Below are 18,431 nucleotides of genomic sequence, written 5' to 3'. Positions count from 1 at the left end.
GCGGCCATCTGCCAGCCAGGGAGAGAGGCCTCAGAAGAAACCCCACCTGCCAACACCTTGATCTTAGACTTCCATCCAGCTTCTAGAATTGTGAGAAAATAAGTTTCTATTGCTTAAGCCACCTAGGCTGTGGTGGGGTAGTACAGTAGCCCTAGCAAACTCATACGAAGTATCACTTCCGTCATGCTACCTCTCTCTGCCTGTCCTTTAGGGGCTTTTGCAGAGTGGCAGAATGATGTAGAAAGAAAGAATTTGCTATGAGGCAGAGGGTCAGGATTCTAGGGCCAGCTCAGCCTCTGTTAACCCAGATGACCTGGGGGAAGTTTCTTGTCTTTCTGGGAGAGAGTATTAGTATTCTCTTGCAGAGCGTGGGTAGGGAGATAATCTGCCCCAGTGTGAGCTGTCAGACAAGTTGCTTAACCTTTCTAAACCTGCTTTGTATCTCTAAAATGACAACAACAATCCCTCTCTTATTATAAAAATGAAATGTGATGGTGTATATACATCACTTGGCACAGTATCTGGCCTCTGGGAAATGTGTAACAAATGTGAACTTTTAAAATTAAGTAGTATACAAATTAGCAATTGCCAAGTTATCTTCCAGTTTGTTATTGTAGGTTCTATAAATAAGCTCTAATTCCCCTCGATTATTTCTCAACACAAGACCTCATCTATGGTCTGGCCCGTTTTCCCCACTATTCCATACAAATTCCCAAGTTTGTTCATTCATCCTTAGTCAATAGTAATTGAATGATCACTTGGGGCCCAACAAGAATGCAAGGAGAAGGAAACAGAAATCCCTCATGTTGCTCACAGCCAAGAGAGGCATACACTGTCAATATAGTATATAACATTGTGGTAAGAGATATCAAGGAGAAATATAAGGGTCCTAACTGAGGGGATAGATTAAGAGATGGTTTAATTCAGAGAGTGAGTTTATACAGAACCCTGAAGGATAGACAGAGACTATCCTCTAGAGAAGGTGTGAGGTCTCACGGGCAGCACCAGTGAGAACCTGAGGTGGGATGGAGCATCTCCAACATGGCTGCAGCTTACTGTTCTTGACCTTTTCCTAGTGGAAGTGTTTCCATTTCTCCTTTCTGTACATCTAAGCCGTTTCATGGTTTCAAATATCAGCTAGATTGTTTACCTTTTCCATTAAGTCTTTTCTATTTTTTAAACCCCTTGAATCTTTCTTTTCTCTGAAACTCTAGCAGATATTTCATGTATTCTTGTCTGTTTAAATAATGAGCTTTCAAATAATACACATTCAAGAGATAAAGAAGCAGCGCTAGAGACCTAGGAATAAAAACAGAGTGCAAAAAGTCAACTCAAAAGGAATAGCGTGAGGCTGGCCTGGTGGTGTAGTGGTTAAGTCCACACACTCTGCTTTGGCGGCCTGGGGTTCACAGGTTCCGATCCTGGGCGCAGACCTACGTACCACTCAGTGAGCCATGCCGTGTCTGTGTCCCACATGCAAAATAGAGCAAGATTGGCACAGATGTTAGCTCAGGAACAATGTTCCTCAAAAAAAAGGAGTGGCATGGATATCAGCCACAGGCACCAGGCACTTTACTGTGGGACATGAGAGGCAGGTTTCATACTGTTGGGGTCCTGGCTTGAGAAATAGACCTAGTCTATTAATGAATCTGTGTCTTTGTATCTGCTGGCATGCTGTTTGATTTCCTTGGGAACGGGAATTTCTCTTCTGTTTTCTCTACTAAACTTAGAGTGTGGCTTGAAAGGCATTTCTAATATGAAGCAGTTAGTTCATTTACCTCTCTTAATTCCTGTTGTTTTTTCACTCCTCTGTGCCTATTGGTTTTAAAAAACCTACTTTTTTTTGCTCAGCGTAGGTTTTAAAAAACCACTAGCAAAATAATTTAAGAACTTAAAACTTTAGTAATGCCTTAGTAACTATATATCTACGTAAGAATGATGAAGTTGGAAACAATAACACACTGCCCTTTATGCTTTTAGAACATCTTTCTATATCCAGCATAATGGAGAAAGCTTTGAATTTGGAAGCAGACAAATCAGGGCTGCAGTATTTTTTTTTGATTATTTTAATAGATCAGAAACAACGGTATTTCTTAATCTCTATTAAAACTCCTTGTTGAGTATGAAAAAGTCCACAATCTTTATAAAAGGTGCTAACAAATTTGCCTACTTGAATTTCTGAGAAATCTCCAAAAGGCCGAATAAGTCTCAGGAAGTTGAAGTAGTTTGGAGAAAAGCATCCATTTCATAAACAGTAATAATAACAAATGATAATTTTGTATATTTATGACCTGCTAGGTACTATGCTTAATGGTTGACATGCATTTTCTCATTTCATCCTCCCACTGCCTCTGTGAGGCGTGGGGGCCATTTCCCCATTGTACAGATAAGGAAATTGAGGATCAAGATGACACAGTCAGAGAAAGGAGGAGACAGGCTTGGACTTACATCAGTCTGTCTCCAGTAGGGAAGCCTGCACTGCTTCGTTGCTGAGCCTTTTATCACCTCCTCTGCTCTGTGACACAATGAAATGGAGGGAAAGAGAAAAGGATCCTTTGCGTTGCTAGCCTTCTTTCCTCCAGATGCCGCAAACCTAATAATAGCCTCTTCTTTTCCTGTTGTCCTATCACTCTGTGCACGGAAAGGAGTTGACCAAACACCCTGGTCTGTGTTTTTGGTTCTTATTCACTCTTCCCAGGAAAGTCCATCTTGCCCTGACAATGTGACTAAAAGAGTGTTGGACGTGCCACACACTATTAAGCATTTGTTGAAAGTCAGCAGTTATGTCGCTTACAGACATGTGTGTTGAAGAGTATCTACATTTCCCTCTCATTAGTGTCCAGGAAGTTTCTGATTACAGGGCAGCCAAAAAAAAAAAAAAAAAAACAAAAGAAGTTAAAAAAAGAAATTATCAGCTTCATATCTCTTGCTTCAGACTTAAAAGATGGGGTGCAATCACCAAGAGTAGGTTATTCAGCTTAGTAATAAAAACAAAAACAAAAAAACTCCTGTTTTATAAGCATTCATGACAGTGGTTGTGCAACCTAATTGCTGTGAGGTTTCCAGGACTGAGCTAACTAATTATGGGACAAAACCATTTGTCTAGTTTTTAATCTGGCTAGCTGGACAGAAATCCCTTAATTCCACAGAAACGTAAATTATCTACTGCTACTATTACCAGTTTAGGGAGAAAAGAGGATGAATGGGTGCCTATTTGTAACTGGAGTTGAAAACACTGTCACTGTCTGACACTAATGACTAAAGTTTTTATCCTGAAGAAAATGAACCGTATCCAATAATTTTACCATATGACTGCTTTGTTACTTCTTTCAAACATTAGTTTGGGATGAAAATTGTACATATAAATTACATCTGTCCACCTGTATTGGACTTTTTAAATAACTTTTTTATTTTGAAATAATTTAAGATAATTGCAAAAATATTACAGAAAGTTCCCATATACCCTTTACCCAGATTTCTCCAAAATAATATCTTACATAACTGTAGTACATTATCGAAACCGAGAAACTGACATTGGGATAATGCTATTAATTAAACTATAAATCTTATTTGGATTTCTTTAGTCTTTTGTATGTATTAGATTTTATCCAGTCTGACATCCTCTGCCTTTTGATTGGAGTGTTAAATCCACTCGCATTTAATGTTGTTATAGTTGTGGTTGGATTTCCATCTGCCATTTTGCTTTCTGTTTTCTATGTTTATTTCTTTTTTGTTCCTCAGCTTCTTGTGTTAAGTAGATCTTTTCCAGTGGGCCATTTTGGTTCTTTGTTGATGTTTTAACTATATTTTTGAATGATTTTCTTAGTGGTTGCTCTGGGAATTATTTTTAGGTGCACCTTACTTTATTACAATCTACTTTATGTCAATAATAACGTAATTCCAGTACAATATAGAAATTTTGCTCTAATTTAGTTCCAATCTCTTCACACTCCTTTGTGCTATTATCATATATATCGTTGATATATGTTATAAATGCAATAATACAGTATTGTAATTTATTACTTTATATGTTCTATGTCCTTTAAAGAAACTCAGAGAGGAGAAAAACTATATTCATAGAATATTTTATATTGACCTACATATTTACCATTTGTGGTACAAGCATACCTTGTTTCACGGTGCTTCACTTTATTGCACTTCACAGATATTGCATTTTTCGCAAGACCCTCAACCAGCAAAAATATTTGGACTAGCTAATGGCTCAGATGATGGTTGGCATTTTTTAGAAATAAAGTATTTTTTAATTAAAGTATGTACATTGTTTTCTTAGACAAAATGCTATTGCACATTTAATAGACTACAGTATAGTGTAAATGCAACTTTTATATGCACTGAGAATCCAAAAAATTTCTGTGATGACTCACTTTCTTATGGTATTTGCTTCATCGCAGTGGTCTGGAACTGAACCCTCAGTATCTCCAAGGTGTGCCTGCATTGTTCATTTCTTTCTGTGGATTTGGTTACCATCTGGCGTTATTTCCTTACTTTGTTATAGCTCATTCCCTCCCCCCTCTTTTGTACTATTATTTTCATATATATTACATCTTTAAATAATCCCAAAATACAATTTTATAATTATTATTTTATGCAATCAAATTCTATATTAGCGAAGAGAAGAGAAAAATATATACATTTATGCTATATTTTTAACTTGTCTATATACTTACCTTTTTCAGTGCTGTTTCTTTGAGTGGATTTGAGTTACTGTCTGGTGTCACTTCCTTTCAGCCTGAATTTTCTTCACTATTTCTTGTAGTGCTTTGTCCCCTAGCAAAAAAATTTCTCAGTTTTTATTGCTGTGGGAATGTCTCTATTTCTCCTTTTTTTTACAGGATAGTTTTCTTGGATATAGTATTCTTGGTTGACAGTTTTGTTCTTTCTTCACTTTGAATATGTCATCCTGCTGCCTTCAAGCCTCCATTGTTCTGATGAGAAGTCACCCGTTAATCTTATTTTCGTTACCTTGTATGCAATGAACCTATTTTCCCTTGCTACTTCCAAGATTTTTTGTCTTGGATTCTCAAGAGCTTGACTATGATGTGTCTAAGTCTGGATCTCTTTGTGTTTATCCCACTTGGAATTGGTTGAGCCCTTTTTTGACATGTTTTTAATCAAATCTGGAAATTTTCAGCCATTATTTCTTCAAATATTCTTTCTTTCCTTTTTTCTCTCTCCTCTTCTCTGAGATTCCCCTTACATGCACATTAATTTACTCAATGTTGTGCCCCAGTCTTTGAGACTGTTCATTTTTCTTCATTCTTTTTATTTTTCTTTCTGTTCTTCCAACTGGATAATCTCTATTAATACATCTTTAAATTCACTGATTCTTCTGCCAACTCAAATCTACTTTGATACTCTGTAGTGAATTTTTCATTTCAATTATTTATTAACTCTAGAATTTCTATTTGGTTATTTTTTCTAATGTCTGTATCACTTTATTGTTATTCTTTATTTGATATGTTATTGTGCCATAGTTTCCTTTAATTCGTTAAGCATTATTTCCTTTAGTTCTGTGAACATTTGTGGAACATATGCTTTGAAATATTTGTCTGCTAAATTCATAATCTAGAGTCCCTCAGAGATAGTTAATTATTGACTGCTTTTTTCCCTGTGTATGGCTCACATTTTCCTGGTTTTTTTTTTTTTTATTTTTGTTGCTAAAAATTGGAAATTTCAGGTTATATATTATAGCAACTCTGGATTCTGATACTCTCCCTGGGGAGGTTGCCATTGCTCTTTGTTTGACTTTCCTCACCTCATTCTCTGGAGTCTTCCCCTACAGTGTTCCGCCTCTGATGATATGTCATCTCAGTTTTTACTTTTAATCTTGTTTTTATTTTTAAGCCTAGTTTCCTAAGGGGCTCTGGGGTCAGCATAGCTTAACTGTCAGCTGTGATTGGCCAAAGTTTTGCTAAAACACTTGAGCAAGTAAATCTTCTACCCTTTGCTGTTTAATCTCTGTGGCTTAGGGAATGCTTTCAAGGTACAGGGAATTTACAAGTCCTCCCTAGGTTTTACTTTCTGCATTCACAAGGCTTCACATTTAGTGAATATCTTGGTAAGAACCTCTCAGCTTTCTTCTATAGCTTTCTTCTTATTCAGTCTTGAATATACACACAGTCTTCTAGACCACCTGGAATAAGTGGGCCATAGCAAGACTCTGCTTGTCTCTTTCTCCAGATCTTTCTATTAAATTTCTGGCTGGTCTGCTGTTTTGTTGATTTTCCCAACCAGTATGGATTCTATGCTAGCATTAAGCTGCCCTAATTGTTTACTACGGCATTTCTCTTGTTTTTGAAAACATTGCTGGTCATAGAATTTTCCATGCTTTGCTCCAAATACAGTTATCCACACCCCTCCTCACCCCCAAAAGCAAAACAGCAGAGCTAGAAATCCTTAGGGCTGTCCTGCCTTCCCAGTTAGAACTTCCACGCTGTGGAACTAAGGGATGAGGGAGTAGGAGCAACCCCCTGCTAAAATGTCACAGACTCATTATTCTTATTGAAATTTAGTAGATTTTAAAAAAATTAAATGCTTTTCATGTGTTGTATGTCTTTGATCCAAGTTGCTGTTTGTGATGACTCTGACCACTTTTATTAGTGCTTTTTGCAGAGAGCATTTCCCAGTTTCCTCAGTCTGCCATTTTGGAAGTTGATCCATGCATATTTTCTTTTTTGTTTTGTTTTGAGGAAGATTAGCCCTGAGCTAACATCCACAACCAATCCTCCTCTTTTTGCTGAGGAAGACTGGCCCTGAGCTGACATCCCTGCTCATCTTCCTCTGCTTTACATGTGAGATGCCTGCCACAGCATGGCTTGCCAAGTGGTATGCAGGTCCACACCCAGGATTCGAACCAGTGAACCCCTGGCCGCCCAAACAGAACATGTAAACTTAACCGCTGTGCCACCAGGCTGGCCCCTGATCCACCCATTTTTTGAACTGTAAAGTGGAAGCTTTGGCCAAGACCCTAAGATATAAGACCTAATATATCAAATACTAAAATGGATTGTGATACAGCCTATCTCTTTACATTTTGAAAAAAGCTGGCGGATAAGAACATTATTTAACTCTGAGACCCCAAAGATACTTCACAAGTATTAAAGGATTGGAAGAGTAGAGCTGTGGGGAAGATTTTGGAAGAGTTTTTTGCTCTTGTTATTTGTTTGTTTGTTTGTTTTGGAAGCATTGCTTGGAGTAGAACCCTTCTTCCTTTGGTGAAGAGATCCAGGAGGAATATACCTCCTAAGCCTCAATTGGAGAGGGGCCTTTAAGGAGACTACTCAGAAAGTTTATCAGAGGGGTTAATACGTGTCTCCTGCAGTAGGCTGGTATCTAGTCATGCTTGAGACATATAAAGGGATGCATGTAGCAGAATAGAGAGTTTCATATGGCAAGTAATTGCATTCTCAGAGTCTATTGGAAGAAAGGATATACTTATGAGTATTCTCCATGGACTAAAGAGAACTCTTTCGTCTTATACCCTATACAAGGGGTTTGCTTGATAGAGTGAAGGAGCCTCAGAAGAAGACCTATGGACGTGGACCACAGGATGCACTGGGATTGTAGAAGAAAGCGTAAGACTCCAGTTAGAATAGAGATGCATTGGTGCATGTCAGAGAGTACAGCGAAGACCATTTCAAAAATACAGTGTCTCAGAAGAATCCACAAAAGCATCCATGAGAGAAAGAATCATCTTTAACATGTACCAGGCCCAGAGGTCACAAAGCCAGCTTACAATAGTACTGTGAAGTAATAACATTTTTGCCCCCTTATCTCTCCCCTTCAACCTTCTCCAACCATGAGGGGTTAAAAATCAGAGGTCTCAAGTTTGGAAGGTTTAGACTGTAGGCAGAGGAGAGAAATCAGTGACCTCACCCTTCCCTATAGGCTCTAGCTGGGGGAGGAGATAAACTTCAACTCTACATCAAGTTTAATTTTCGATGAAGATATAGGCCTAGTATTTTAACTTCTGAATTCATTAAGAAAAAAATATATCCAGTTGTTAAAAGAAAATTTCTGATCAAGGTAGAGAAGAGCGGGCACTGAATGAATTTAAGGAACAAAAGAGAGTTGCTGTAGGATTAAATGCTATGAGTCATTTTGTTTAGCATTTATTTACCTTGTAGTTTCTAAGCTAGTAGACCTGAACAGTTAGCTATCTTAAGCATATTTCCTGCTTTTGGCTTTAATCTCAGGGGAACCTCTTTCCAGGTCTTGCTGCAGGATACAGTAGTGACAATAGTGCTTAATAGTTAAGTGGTGAACACAGAGATTATGAATGGAGTTGCTGGAAATGAGAACAGGAAATAAAGTTGCTGACACCTAACTGTGGGCACCAGCAGCAGAGTTCCTCTAAACATTTTAGTGCTAGTTTCAACCCTTCTAGAATTTCACTTGTTCTGCTTTTTCTTCTTCTTTTTTTTTAACTAGAGACTGATATTTAACATTTTTGATATTGAGAATAGTTAGGAGTGAATAAGAGGGACATCAAAATAGGGTGCCAGTACTTTTCTGTGAATTTCCTTCATATATAACCCCGGCATTGAGTAATATTTATCTATGCAGCCATCCATATCGGCATCCAACAAATATTTATCTTGAACCTACTATATTTTAGGCACTGTGCAAGGCACTAGGGATAACTCTATGAACAAGATAAGTATGGTCACCGACTTTATACATCTTCAATTCTCTCGGGAAAGGCAGACATTGTACAAGAGGAATGAAAGGTTTGAAGGAGAATTACAACGGCAAATGGAACCAGTAACAGGCAGACCAAACATACTCTGAAGGTCATGGAGTCTTCCCTATGGGAGTGCCATTTAAGCTGAGTCCTGAAGCATGGGTGAGCTTGATCGAGGTGAACAGTAGTTGCCTACAAGGCCCTACATGATCTACCGCACTTATATTTCCAACCTGTGTATCATAAGCCACCTTCGCTTTTGTTCACCATTCGCCAGCCCCTTGTCTTCTCTCAATTCTTCAAAATGCCTGCCTGGGGCACTGTATTCTAAACCCATCGCCTCCTCACCCTCTGTGGTTAGCTTCTTTCCAGAGCCCAGGCCTCAGGTTATTCTCTAGTTCTGCTTCTTGCTTGTTCCCATAATTTTATACATCTCTATTTCTAACAGTTTCATTCATTTCTTGGATTACTTGTTTTCTGACTGCCTTCTAGAAATGTAAGCTCCAAGAGGAAAGGGAATGTATCTAACTCATTCATTTTTGCCTCTCCAGACACTGGAACAATTCTTGATGCATACCAGTTATGCCTTAAATATTTGTTGAATAAATGGATGGAGAGAAGAGGTAGGTTACAACCTTGAGTGGAAGACAGTATGACACGTCTGAAGAAAGGAAAGAAAACCGTAGAGAAACACACAGAAAGAAAAGGAGAAAGTGGTGGGATAAGGTGGAGGAGATAGATAGAAATCCAATCTCGAAGTCTTTTAGACCAGCATTTTCAAACTTCTATTAGTGGGTCATGAAATCAATTTAGTGGGTTGCTACCAAATTTAAACAAATGAAGGGGCCGGCCCGGTGGCGCAGTGGTTAAATGCACACGTTCCGCTTTGGCAGCCTGGGGTTTGCCAGTTCGGATCCCGGGTGTGGACATGGCACCGCTTGGCAAGCCATGCTGTGGTAGGTGTCCCACATATAAAGTAGAGGAAGATGGGCACGGATGTTAGCTCAGGGCCAGTCTTCCTCAGCAAAAAGAGGAGGATTGGCAGCAGATGTTAGCTCAGGGCTAATCTTCCTCAAAAAAATAAATAAAATAAAATAAACAAATGAAATAGAATAAAGGTCAGGGTCCATTGTTCTTAGTAAAACTGCCATATCAAATTTGCTTCCACATTTTATTTATATAGGTGTGTATATATATTCATATATTGTGATGTAAAAAGGTTTTCTGTTTGCTTTGCAGTAAATAGGTACAAAAGCCACAGCTGTAGGCCATGTTAAAAATTTCTGACTTTATCCTAAAGGGAGAGGAAATCACTGAAGATATTTTCACAGAGGAGTAGGTTTCAAGATTCCCTTCCAATTGTAGACGTTAATCATAGAAAGTGATATTACTTTTAGCAACATGTAAGCATGAAGTACCAGACCAGGCTGCATTTATTGACACTCTTGGATTACCTATTGAAGGCAAAAGCTATGCCTTATTCACCATTGCATTCCCAGGGCCTACCACAGATTAGGGAGAAGATCTCTTGAGTAAAGCTGCTGTTTGTGAATTGAAAGTCCGTGGATTCCAGCAGATGCTCCTCTGCTGTGCCACTGTCATTAGTACTGTTTTTAAAATGGACAATTTTGGTGAGAATACCATAATCTTGTTTACATTTCAAGGTTCCACTGTGGATAGTATCAAGTAAAGAGTCTATAGGGCCACAAAATTTCATAATGCACATCTGTCTGGTTCACCAATTGCTCCCTAGCGCCTTGCATAGTGCAAAGTATATTGTAGGTATTTGTTGAATGATGAATCCGTCAAAATTTTCCAGTCACAACAATAATGACAACAGACAGTGCATCTTTCAAAGTAAATGTATAGTTATTGGTGGTCAGTCCATGTGATCTTGATTGTAAAAGAGAAATACACTGGGTATCTTTTATGGGACAGGTGCCTTTCACTGTAATCAACTCATTAATCCTTACTACAACAGTTAAGTTAGTGCTATTCACGTTTATGGCAGAGTAAACTGGCCTGTGAAACTGGAGTTTGAATCAGGGTCTTTCTGATCCCACATCCAGTGGTGTTTTCATCAAATTATTCTGCTTCAATGAAGAAAATAGCATGATTTTCCCTCAGGCCTTGCATCCCTGATAGTATTGCCCTGGCATTGCCCTATAATTGTGTGGACATTCAGCTTCTGCAAAGGAAGGATGCAGCTCTCAGGGATTGCTACTACTGCAGTGATTACAGGCCTCATGCTCTGAGGACCGGGAGCTCTATCATGTGCTTGAAAGAAGGATTCATCTTAAGAAATTACTTCTGAGGGGTAATGATATAAGGGGAATTTGGATGGTTAGACTGAGAATGAGGCTGGCTGTTTGCATAGTATATCATCCATAAGAATATATTCCACTGGCAGCTCTTGAGTATGAGCTGTACTCTGCCTTGGGAACTGATGTAGACATATCTTGAGTTTAATGAGCGTAAACACAACAGCCACACTGGTCAATTACGTCATTGCTGACAATTAAACAAGATATAATAGAAATCGCTCAGAAAATCCTGATAATAGGAAGTGCTAAATAGTTACCATCATATCATCTGATGTAGATATATATTTCTTGTGTTAGAAATTCAAATACAAATACCAAAGTGACAAATTATCCTATTGTAGTTTTGCCTATATCTTCTCATACTGTCGTTTCTTTAATGTGAAATGTAGTTAGTTGCAAGAATACTTAGAGCTTAATCAAAGGCACAGGATAGTGTGGTGGTAAGTGAACAATCATGTTTGTAATATGAGGATAATTAGGGGAAGATGATAAGAAGGAAAAGAGAAACTCATCCCAGACTTGATTAACAAAGTGAGATGACATAGAAGATAGAGATGAGGATAATATTATTTATGGATGAATAGTAAATAAACTTTCTTTTACTTGGTTAAAATGTTTTAGTATAACTGGTATTGAAAATTGTTCTTCTTGTATAAATATATTCACTTATTTATTAATTTGTTCATTCATTCAACAAATATATATTAATTGGCCATATGTACCAACATAGGAGCTGGAAATATCATAAAGAATAAAACACAAAAAACATCTGCCTTCATGGAGCTTATATTCTAATTAAGGGAAAGGAGAGCGAGACAAAAAAGACACAATGAAAACTTTATCGTAGATGTTAGATGGCAATAAAGCGAGAAAGTGGGGTTTCTGCCATTTTAAGTAATATGGTTAGGGAAGACTTCACTGGAAAGATGATATCGCAGTAAAGATTTGAAAGTTATTGACATTAATAGCCAGATCCAAACAAAATAACAGAAATGTGATAGCTAAGGCAATTAGTGACTGGCTAATGTTATCAGCAAAATTTTTTAAAATTAGATTTAAAATAAGCAAATGCATGACAAAGATTATAGTAATTTATTATGATAAAATGAGAATGATGATTTGGCCTCATCTTGATTTAAAATGCTGCCTGCATTTTCATCCTGATGAAAATGCGCTATGAGAAGATAAAAATAATCAAGCTTTGGGAACCTAAGAAATAATTAAAGTAAATAAATTTTTTAATTTTTAAAAAGTTATTTTCCCAGTAAAAAGAATGATTCTTGATGAACCAGAATGAAGAAAGTGGATTCTCATTTTATATAATTTTTAAATAGGAGACAATGGGTGATTTTTATCTCTTATAGTATCATGTCATATTTCTCACATTAAAAATTGATGAAGGCAGACTGGGAGAAAATATTTGCAAAAGATACTCTGATAAAGAACTCTTATCCAAAATATACAAAGAACTTTTAAAAGTCAACAATAAGAAAACAAACAACCCGAATTAAAAAGTGGACCAAAAACCTTAACAGGTACCTCACCAAAGAAGATATACAGATGGCAAATAATCTTATGAAAAGAAGCTTCACATCATATGTCATCAGGGAAATGCAAATGAAAACAACAATGAGATACCACTACACACCTATTCGAATGGACCAAATCTGGAACACTGACAACATCAGATGCTGGTGAGGATGCGGAGCAACAGAAAAGTAATATACCACCAGTAGGAGTGCAAAATGGTACAACCACTTTGAAAGGCAGTTTCGTGGTTTCTTATAAAGCTAAACATACTTTTGCCATATGATCCAGTAATCATGCCCCTTGGTATTTACCCAAAGGAGTTGAAAACTTATGTCCACACGAAAACTTGCACATAGATGTTTATAGCAGCTTTATTCACAATTGCCAAAATTTGGAAGGAACCAAGATGTCCTTCAGCAGGTGAATGGATGAGTACACTGATATATCCAGACAACAGAATGTTATTCACTGCTAAAAAGAAATGAGTTATCAAGCCATGAACACGGATAGAGAAAACTTAAATGCATGTTACTAAGTGGAAGAAGCCAGTTTGAAAATGCTGCATGTTGTGTGATTCCAACTATATGACATTCGGGAAAAGGCAAAACTATGGAGACAGTGGAAAGAGAGGTGGTTCCCAGGTGTTGGGAGATAGGGAGAGATGAAGAGACAGAGCACAGAGGATTTTTTAGGCATTGATATCATGCTCTGTATGATATTATAGTGATGGATCCATGTCATTATACATGTGTCCAAACCCAGAGCATGGAGAACACTAAGAGTGAACCTTAAAGTAAACTATGGTCTTTGGGTGATGATAATGTGCTAATACAGGTTCATCAGTTGCAACAAATGTCCCTCTGTGCTGAGGGATGCTGATAATGTGGGAGCAGGTAGTATATGGGAAATCTCTGTATTTTCCTCTCAATTTTGCTGTAAACCTAAAACTGCTCTAAAAAATGAAGTCTTAAAAATAAATAAATAAATAAACTCCTTTTTGCTTGGGAAAAAATGATGAAGTGAGTTTTAAAAATCAAGGGTATATTATAAGATCCCATTTGTGTTAAAAATAACCTCAAATTCTCACTTCCTTTTTACTCTAAATATGTAAATACACATTGAAATAGTCTGGAAGGGTACACATGAAAATGAAAATAGTGATTACACTTTATTCACTTCTACACTTCATGTTTGTGACAATGAGTATGAATCATTTTGCATGATTTTTAAAATGGGATGTTTAAAAAGAAAAAGGTTTTAAAACTTTAAAATGTTTTATTTATTCTGAAATAAAAACATTTTAGAATTTTCATATGAATCATAAATAATAAAGATATTTGAAAAGGTGTTCCAAATTAGATGTGATATATAAAATGCTAAAATATAAGTATGTGTTGTTAGGTCTCAAGGAAAAAGTCTATGATGGAAGAACAAAGACGTTCATTAACTAGTTTATTGGATTTTAAATAATATGGAGTAATTGTAGAAGAAAAAAGCAAAGTATAGAGGGTATCTTTACATTAAAATACTTTTTATTTAACTGCTTCCAAATTAAACTGGCACCTTAGAATGAACAAACATTTTTAAAATGTCAGCAGTAAAGTTGAAGTTGAACATGAATATACTTTTTAAATTTTTCGCGAATAGCTAAGGTGAAAAATATTCCTTTCTTACTGTGAATTTGTGTAATACTGACCAAATTGAGAAAACAAACAATGGCATGTGGCTTTTTGATTATAAACAGTACAAAAATCATTTTAATTTTCCGTAATTTCAATGAATTTCTCATAAAATACTTGGCAAATGCCAAAAAAAAAAAAATCCTGGAGTTTCCTAATAATTATAGAATAAATAAACATGGAAATTAAACAGTACCATCAAGATATGCTTCCCCTTCCCCTAAGTTCTGTGTGTATATCCACGCATATAAACAATTAGGGAACTCCATCTATCTCGTCCCCTTGAGTAGACTTACTTCCTAAGGTTTCTACTCATTGTTATTTAAATCTTGGAACTGCATCGAAGAGGAAGCTTAACAATTGTGATTGTTTATTTTGTAGGTTTTAAAGAACCAAGAGGGCCAGAGAAGACCTTTGAAGTGTGAAGAGATTTCCTGTAATTGAAACCAAAATGTCATTTATAGATCCTTATCAGCACATTATAGTAAGTCATTTACTGTTTATATATTCTTTCTGGGAGAGGGGGCAGATATATACTTCTGTGCATGAGATTGCTGATATTGCTACAAAGTAAAGACTCTATGACAAACCCTGGATTTTTAATGAAACTCATATGAACTCAATGTGGTACAAATAGACTATGATATATAATAAAACTAACCCATTTCTCTTTTTTTTTATCACTGTAAGTTTCCAGAAAAGAGGTACGTGCAGGGAAAAAATACCGAAACTTCTGTAACAGTACTGTACTTTCATGGAACAATAAACAATGTAGTTATCACTTACCAATATCAGCCTGCATAACATACCCTTGATGTGAATTGGTGGAGAGAAGATGAAAGAACTATTGCGTCTGAGGGCTATATTTTGGTATGCATTTCCAGGGTAACTAATTCTGTAAACTTTCCCTTAGTTAGATATGTTTAAACGAACTCTTCCATGGGTGGTTAATCTTTAGTAAAGAATTGAGTAATTCAAATTTTAGTATGTAATTTTCTAAACTCCATGGGAAGTATGCATTCTCTCTACTGATCAAAAAAACAGAGGAAAGATTTCTTTGATGAATTCAAAACTTGAGATCCAGTTAGGTTTATATGGACCAGAAATAGTTTTTATGAATATTAAGGAATAATCCACTATCTCATTTTTACTTAAAATGGAACATGGTTCTCTCCCACTACGTCCCTCTCTAGCTATCATCCTCTTTGTCTCCCTGCCTGGGTAGCAAGGATTCATATCCTACAATTCTTTGTAGTGCCTTCCGCCCTCCATTCATGGCTTGAATCATTGAGAACTGACTCAGCTCTTCTACTTCTCGAAAAAGTCATATTAAGGGCCTCTTTGGTGCTGAATCTGATGGACTCTTAGTTTCCCCTCCACCTCCACCCCCACCTTTGCTGGTCATTTCCCTCTTCTTAAAACTCTTCTCAGTTTTCGCTGGTTCTGTTTCAGATTTCTCTGGTCCTGTTTCTTGTTTCTTTGCTCTTGGTTTCTTCTCAGTTTTCTTTGCAGCTTCTCTTTATGTTTGACTGTTTTTTTTAAAATTGAGGTAGACATATATAAAGTGCACACATCTTAAGTGTTCAGCTTGATAGATTTTAATGTATGTATCCCCCCAGTGAAGCCATCATCCAGATGAAAATACACAACATTATAAATACCCCAGAAGAGTTGCTCCTGTCCTGTCCAAGTCAATAAACTCCACAATGTTAATGAATATTTGACTTCTATTACTGTAGATAAGTTTGCCTGTTCTTGACCTTCATGTATATGTCTGCATTCAACATTGTATCTGTGAGATTTATTCATGGTCTTATGAGTAACAGAATTCCACACTTTTACATGGCCATGTAGTATTTCACTATCTGAATACCACAAACTATTTATCTAGTCTACTGATAACCGTCATGTCCTCACTGAATGGCAGTGCCACCTTTGCTGTAAATCAGGCAACAACATATACCTGGCTTGATTTCTGTTCTGTTCTCTTGGTTTATTAGTCTTGGTTTTCCCCAAGACCAATCTACCTTAATTTCTGTAGCTTTGAAACATGTCTTTACACACGGTAGGGTAAATCCTCCAACTTTTTCTTCTTCAAGATTGTTTTGGCTATGTTCTGCATCTCCATATAAATTTTGGAATCAATTTATTAATTTACACACACGCACTCACAAACACACACACACACACACACAAAACTGCCAGGATTTTTATTGGTACTGTCCTGATTCTATAGATCATGATAACATGATATCATGTTATGATGGTGACATGGTAACAATATTGAACCTCTAAATCTATTTTCAGTTTTTTTTTTTTCTGAGCACTTATCACTATTTATTGAATGCTCATCGTGTACCACTCTCTGTCGGTAGGCTCTGAGGATACAAAGGTGAATTGAAGAGAGTCCCTGAATTGAGCTTATGTCTAGCAGAGAAGTGAGCAATTTATTCACAATAACCATGATGTTTATTAAGGGCCCCGATAAGAGATAATGAAAATCACTCTGGGAAAATGCAACATGAACAACTAATAACAGGAATCCTTCTGGAATTCCTAGAGGAAGTGACATGTAAGCATAGACCTGAACGTTTAGTAGAAGTTAGGAGATGAGGGAGAAAATGACTTTTCTGGATTGGAAAAGAGCATATGTGAAGGAGTCTGGAGGTGAGAAAGTACATGATTTAAGGAAATGAAGGGAGTTCAGTATGCTTGGAGCATAAAGCATTTCAAAGGACGTTATCATATCAAATGACCTTCACTCGTCTACCTAATCTGACCAGCCTTGGTACTGACTGCTGTGCAGTCCCCACATGGCTGTGTCAAATGACCTTGTGAGCTGGCTATGTAGTTTCTTCTTTAACATGGCAGAGCAGATTTAAAAATCAAACTGCATCTGGATAGTTTAAGACTCATTGCTGTCACTTTTTTTGGCAAATCTTGTGAACTATAGCTAAATATTGAGGCCATAGTAATTACCTATGTGGCACTTGAATATGCCGAAGCACACAAAAACCACATACCCGTACCACATTTTTCATTGCCTTCCCCGCATTTAGAGGTGGACACTCAATTAGTATTCCCATTTATAGCCCTGTTAAATGAAGAGGATCCTGAGAGCTTTATAGTTTTGTTCATTCTTCTTGTTCTTGCTGTGTGCGTATGAAAAACACCTATATGCAAGTGTGTGTGTAAATTGTTTCAGGGACAAAATTCCCTGCTCTCGTTTTCACAGCAAGATATTTTTCAAAATCTATGTGAGCGCACTCAACAGAACAAGTTTAGTAAAAAGGAATGATGGGGAAAATGAAGCCTGTTAACTAGTAATGAATGGTGCCAGACAGGCCAATGCAGTTTTGGCTGCCTCAGGGCACAGAAGACTGGACTCGTTTTCACCACGCCTGTGATGCAGTGACATGTTGGAGAATCCTGTGGGCTGATGCAGCAATTTACAGTCAGCAAAGTTCTCTTGCTTCCAATGGTGCTGGCTTTGAAGAAGGTGGTAGAGGGCCAGCCCTGATGGCCTAGTAGTTACATTTGGTCACATAAAAACAAAGAGGCAGATCAGGGCAAATCTTCCTCAGCAAAAAACAAAAAAAAAAGGAAAGAATGTGGTAGAAAATGGGGTGATAAATATATGGCAGAATTCAGTTTCCATATGTCAGAGTTGTGAGGTGCTTTCCAACCTGGAAGATATTTATTTCTCCAGGATTTACTGAAATTCTTTTGGACCAAGGATACATCAGTTTTACAAGGATAGATCAAGTATAAAATATTCGTAAAAATTTCCATCTTTTTACTCCGAAAATATGAATCACTTCCTTGGAGTTAAAAAAAAGCCACACCTCTTCCCACCACCTATTAGCAGTGGAGGGTCACTGCCCCACATCCACAGAAAGTAAGGTTGTCTTCACAGTAGAGACAGTCAACCACATGCTAGCATGACTAGTATGCCAGCATGACTGCCCGCTAAAATACAGGGGCCTTTGAAAAATGTCGTTGTAGGATGACTGGAAATTTTAGCAAAATGTATAAAGGTATTATTCAGATTATTACGGTAACACAGGGGGAAAAAACCCCACTGGGGACGTAATCAAAGAACTAGTGTTCCAGTGGCAGCCCCAGTCTTCGGTTACGTGCTCATGAACACTTAACTCTGAGTTTTAACTGCTGCATATGGAAAGCAGGGCATGA

The 18,431-nt window shown here is 37.2% G+C and overlaps 1 protein-coding gene across 6 annotated transcripts in view; it reads left to right on the top strand.

The window, feature by feature from the left end:
• Window positions 1-18,431, top strand: part of PLA2G4A (phospholipase A2 group IVA) — a 149,297-nt gene that overhangs the window by 18,528 nt on the left and 112,338 nt on the right. For 2 of the 6 annotated variants that reach the window (XM_014865783.3, XM_070497087.1), the window contains one exon: window positions 14,619-14,721. In XM_014865783.3, coding sequence (XP_014721269.1) covers window positions 14,689-14,721 — 33 coding nt within the window. In that variant the 5' untranslated portion in view covers window positions 14,619-14,688. Of the gene's footprint in view, window positions 1-8,723; window positions 8,882-9,255; window positions 9,328-12,563; window positions 12,723-14,618; window positions 14,722-18,431 lie in introns of those variants that run through there. The other 4 variants (XM_070497084.1, XM_014865785.3, XM_070497086.1 and 1 more) reach the window with 4 other exon arrangements.

This window comes from Equus asinus, chromosome 25 (assembly GCF_041296235.1).
Source record: "Equus asinus isolate D_3611 breed Donkey chromosome 25, EquAss-T2T_v2, whole genome shotgun sequence".
Classification (NCBI taxonomy): domain Eukaryota; kingdom Metazoa; phylum Chordata; class Mammalia; order Perissodactyla; family Equidae; genus Equus; species Equus asinus.
The sequence above is the reverse complement of the archived record's forward strand: the minus strand, read 5'-3'. Positions and strand labels throughout refer to the sequence as shown.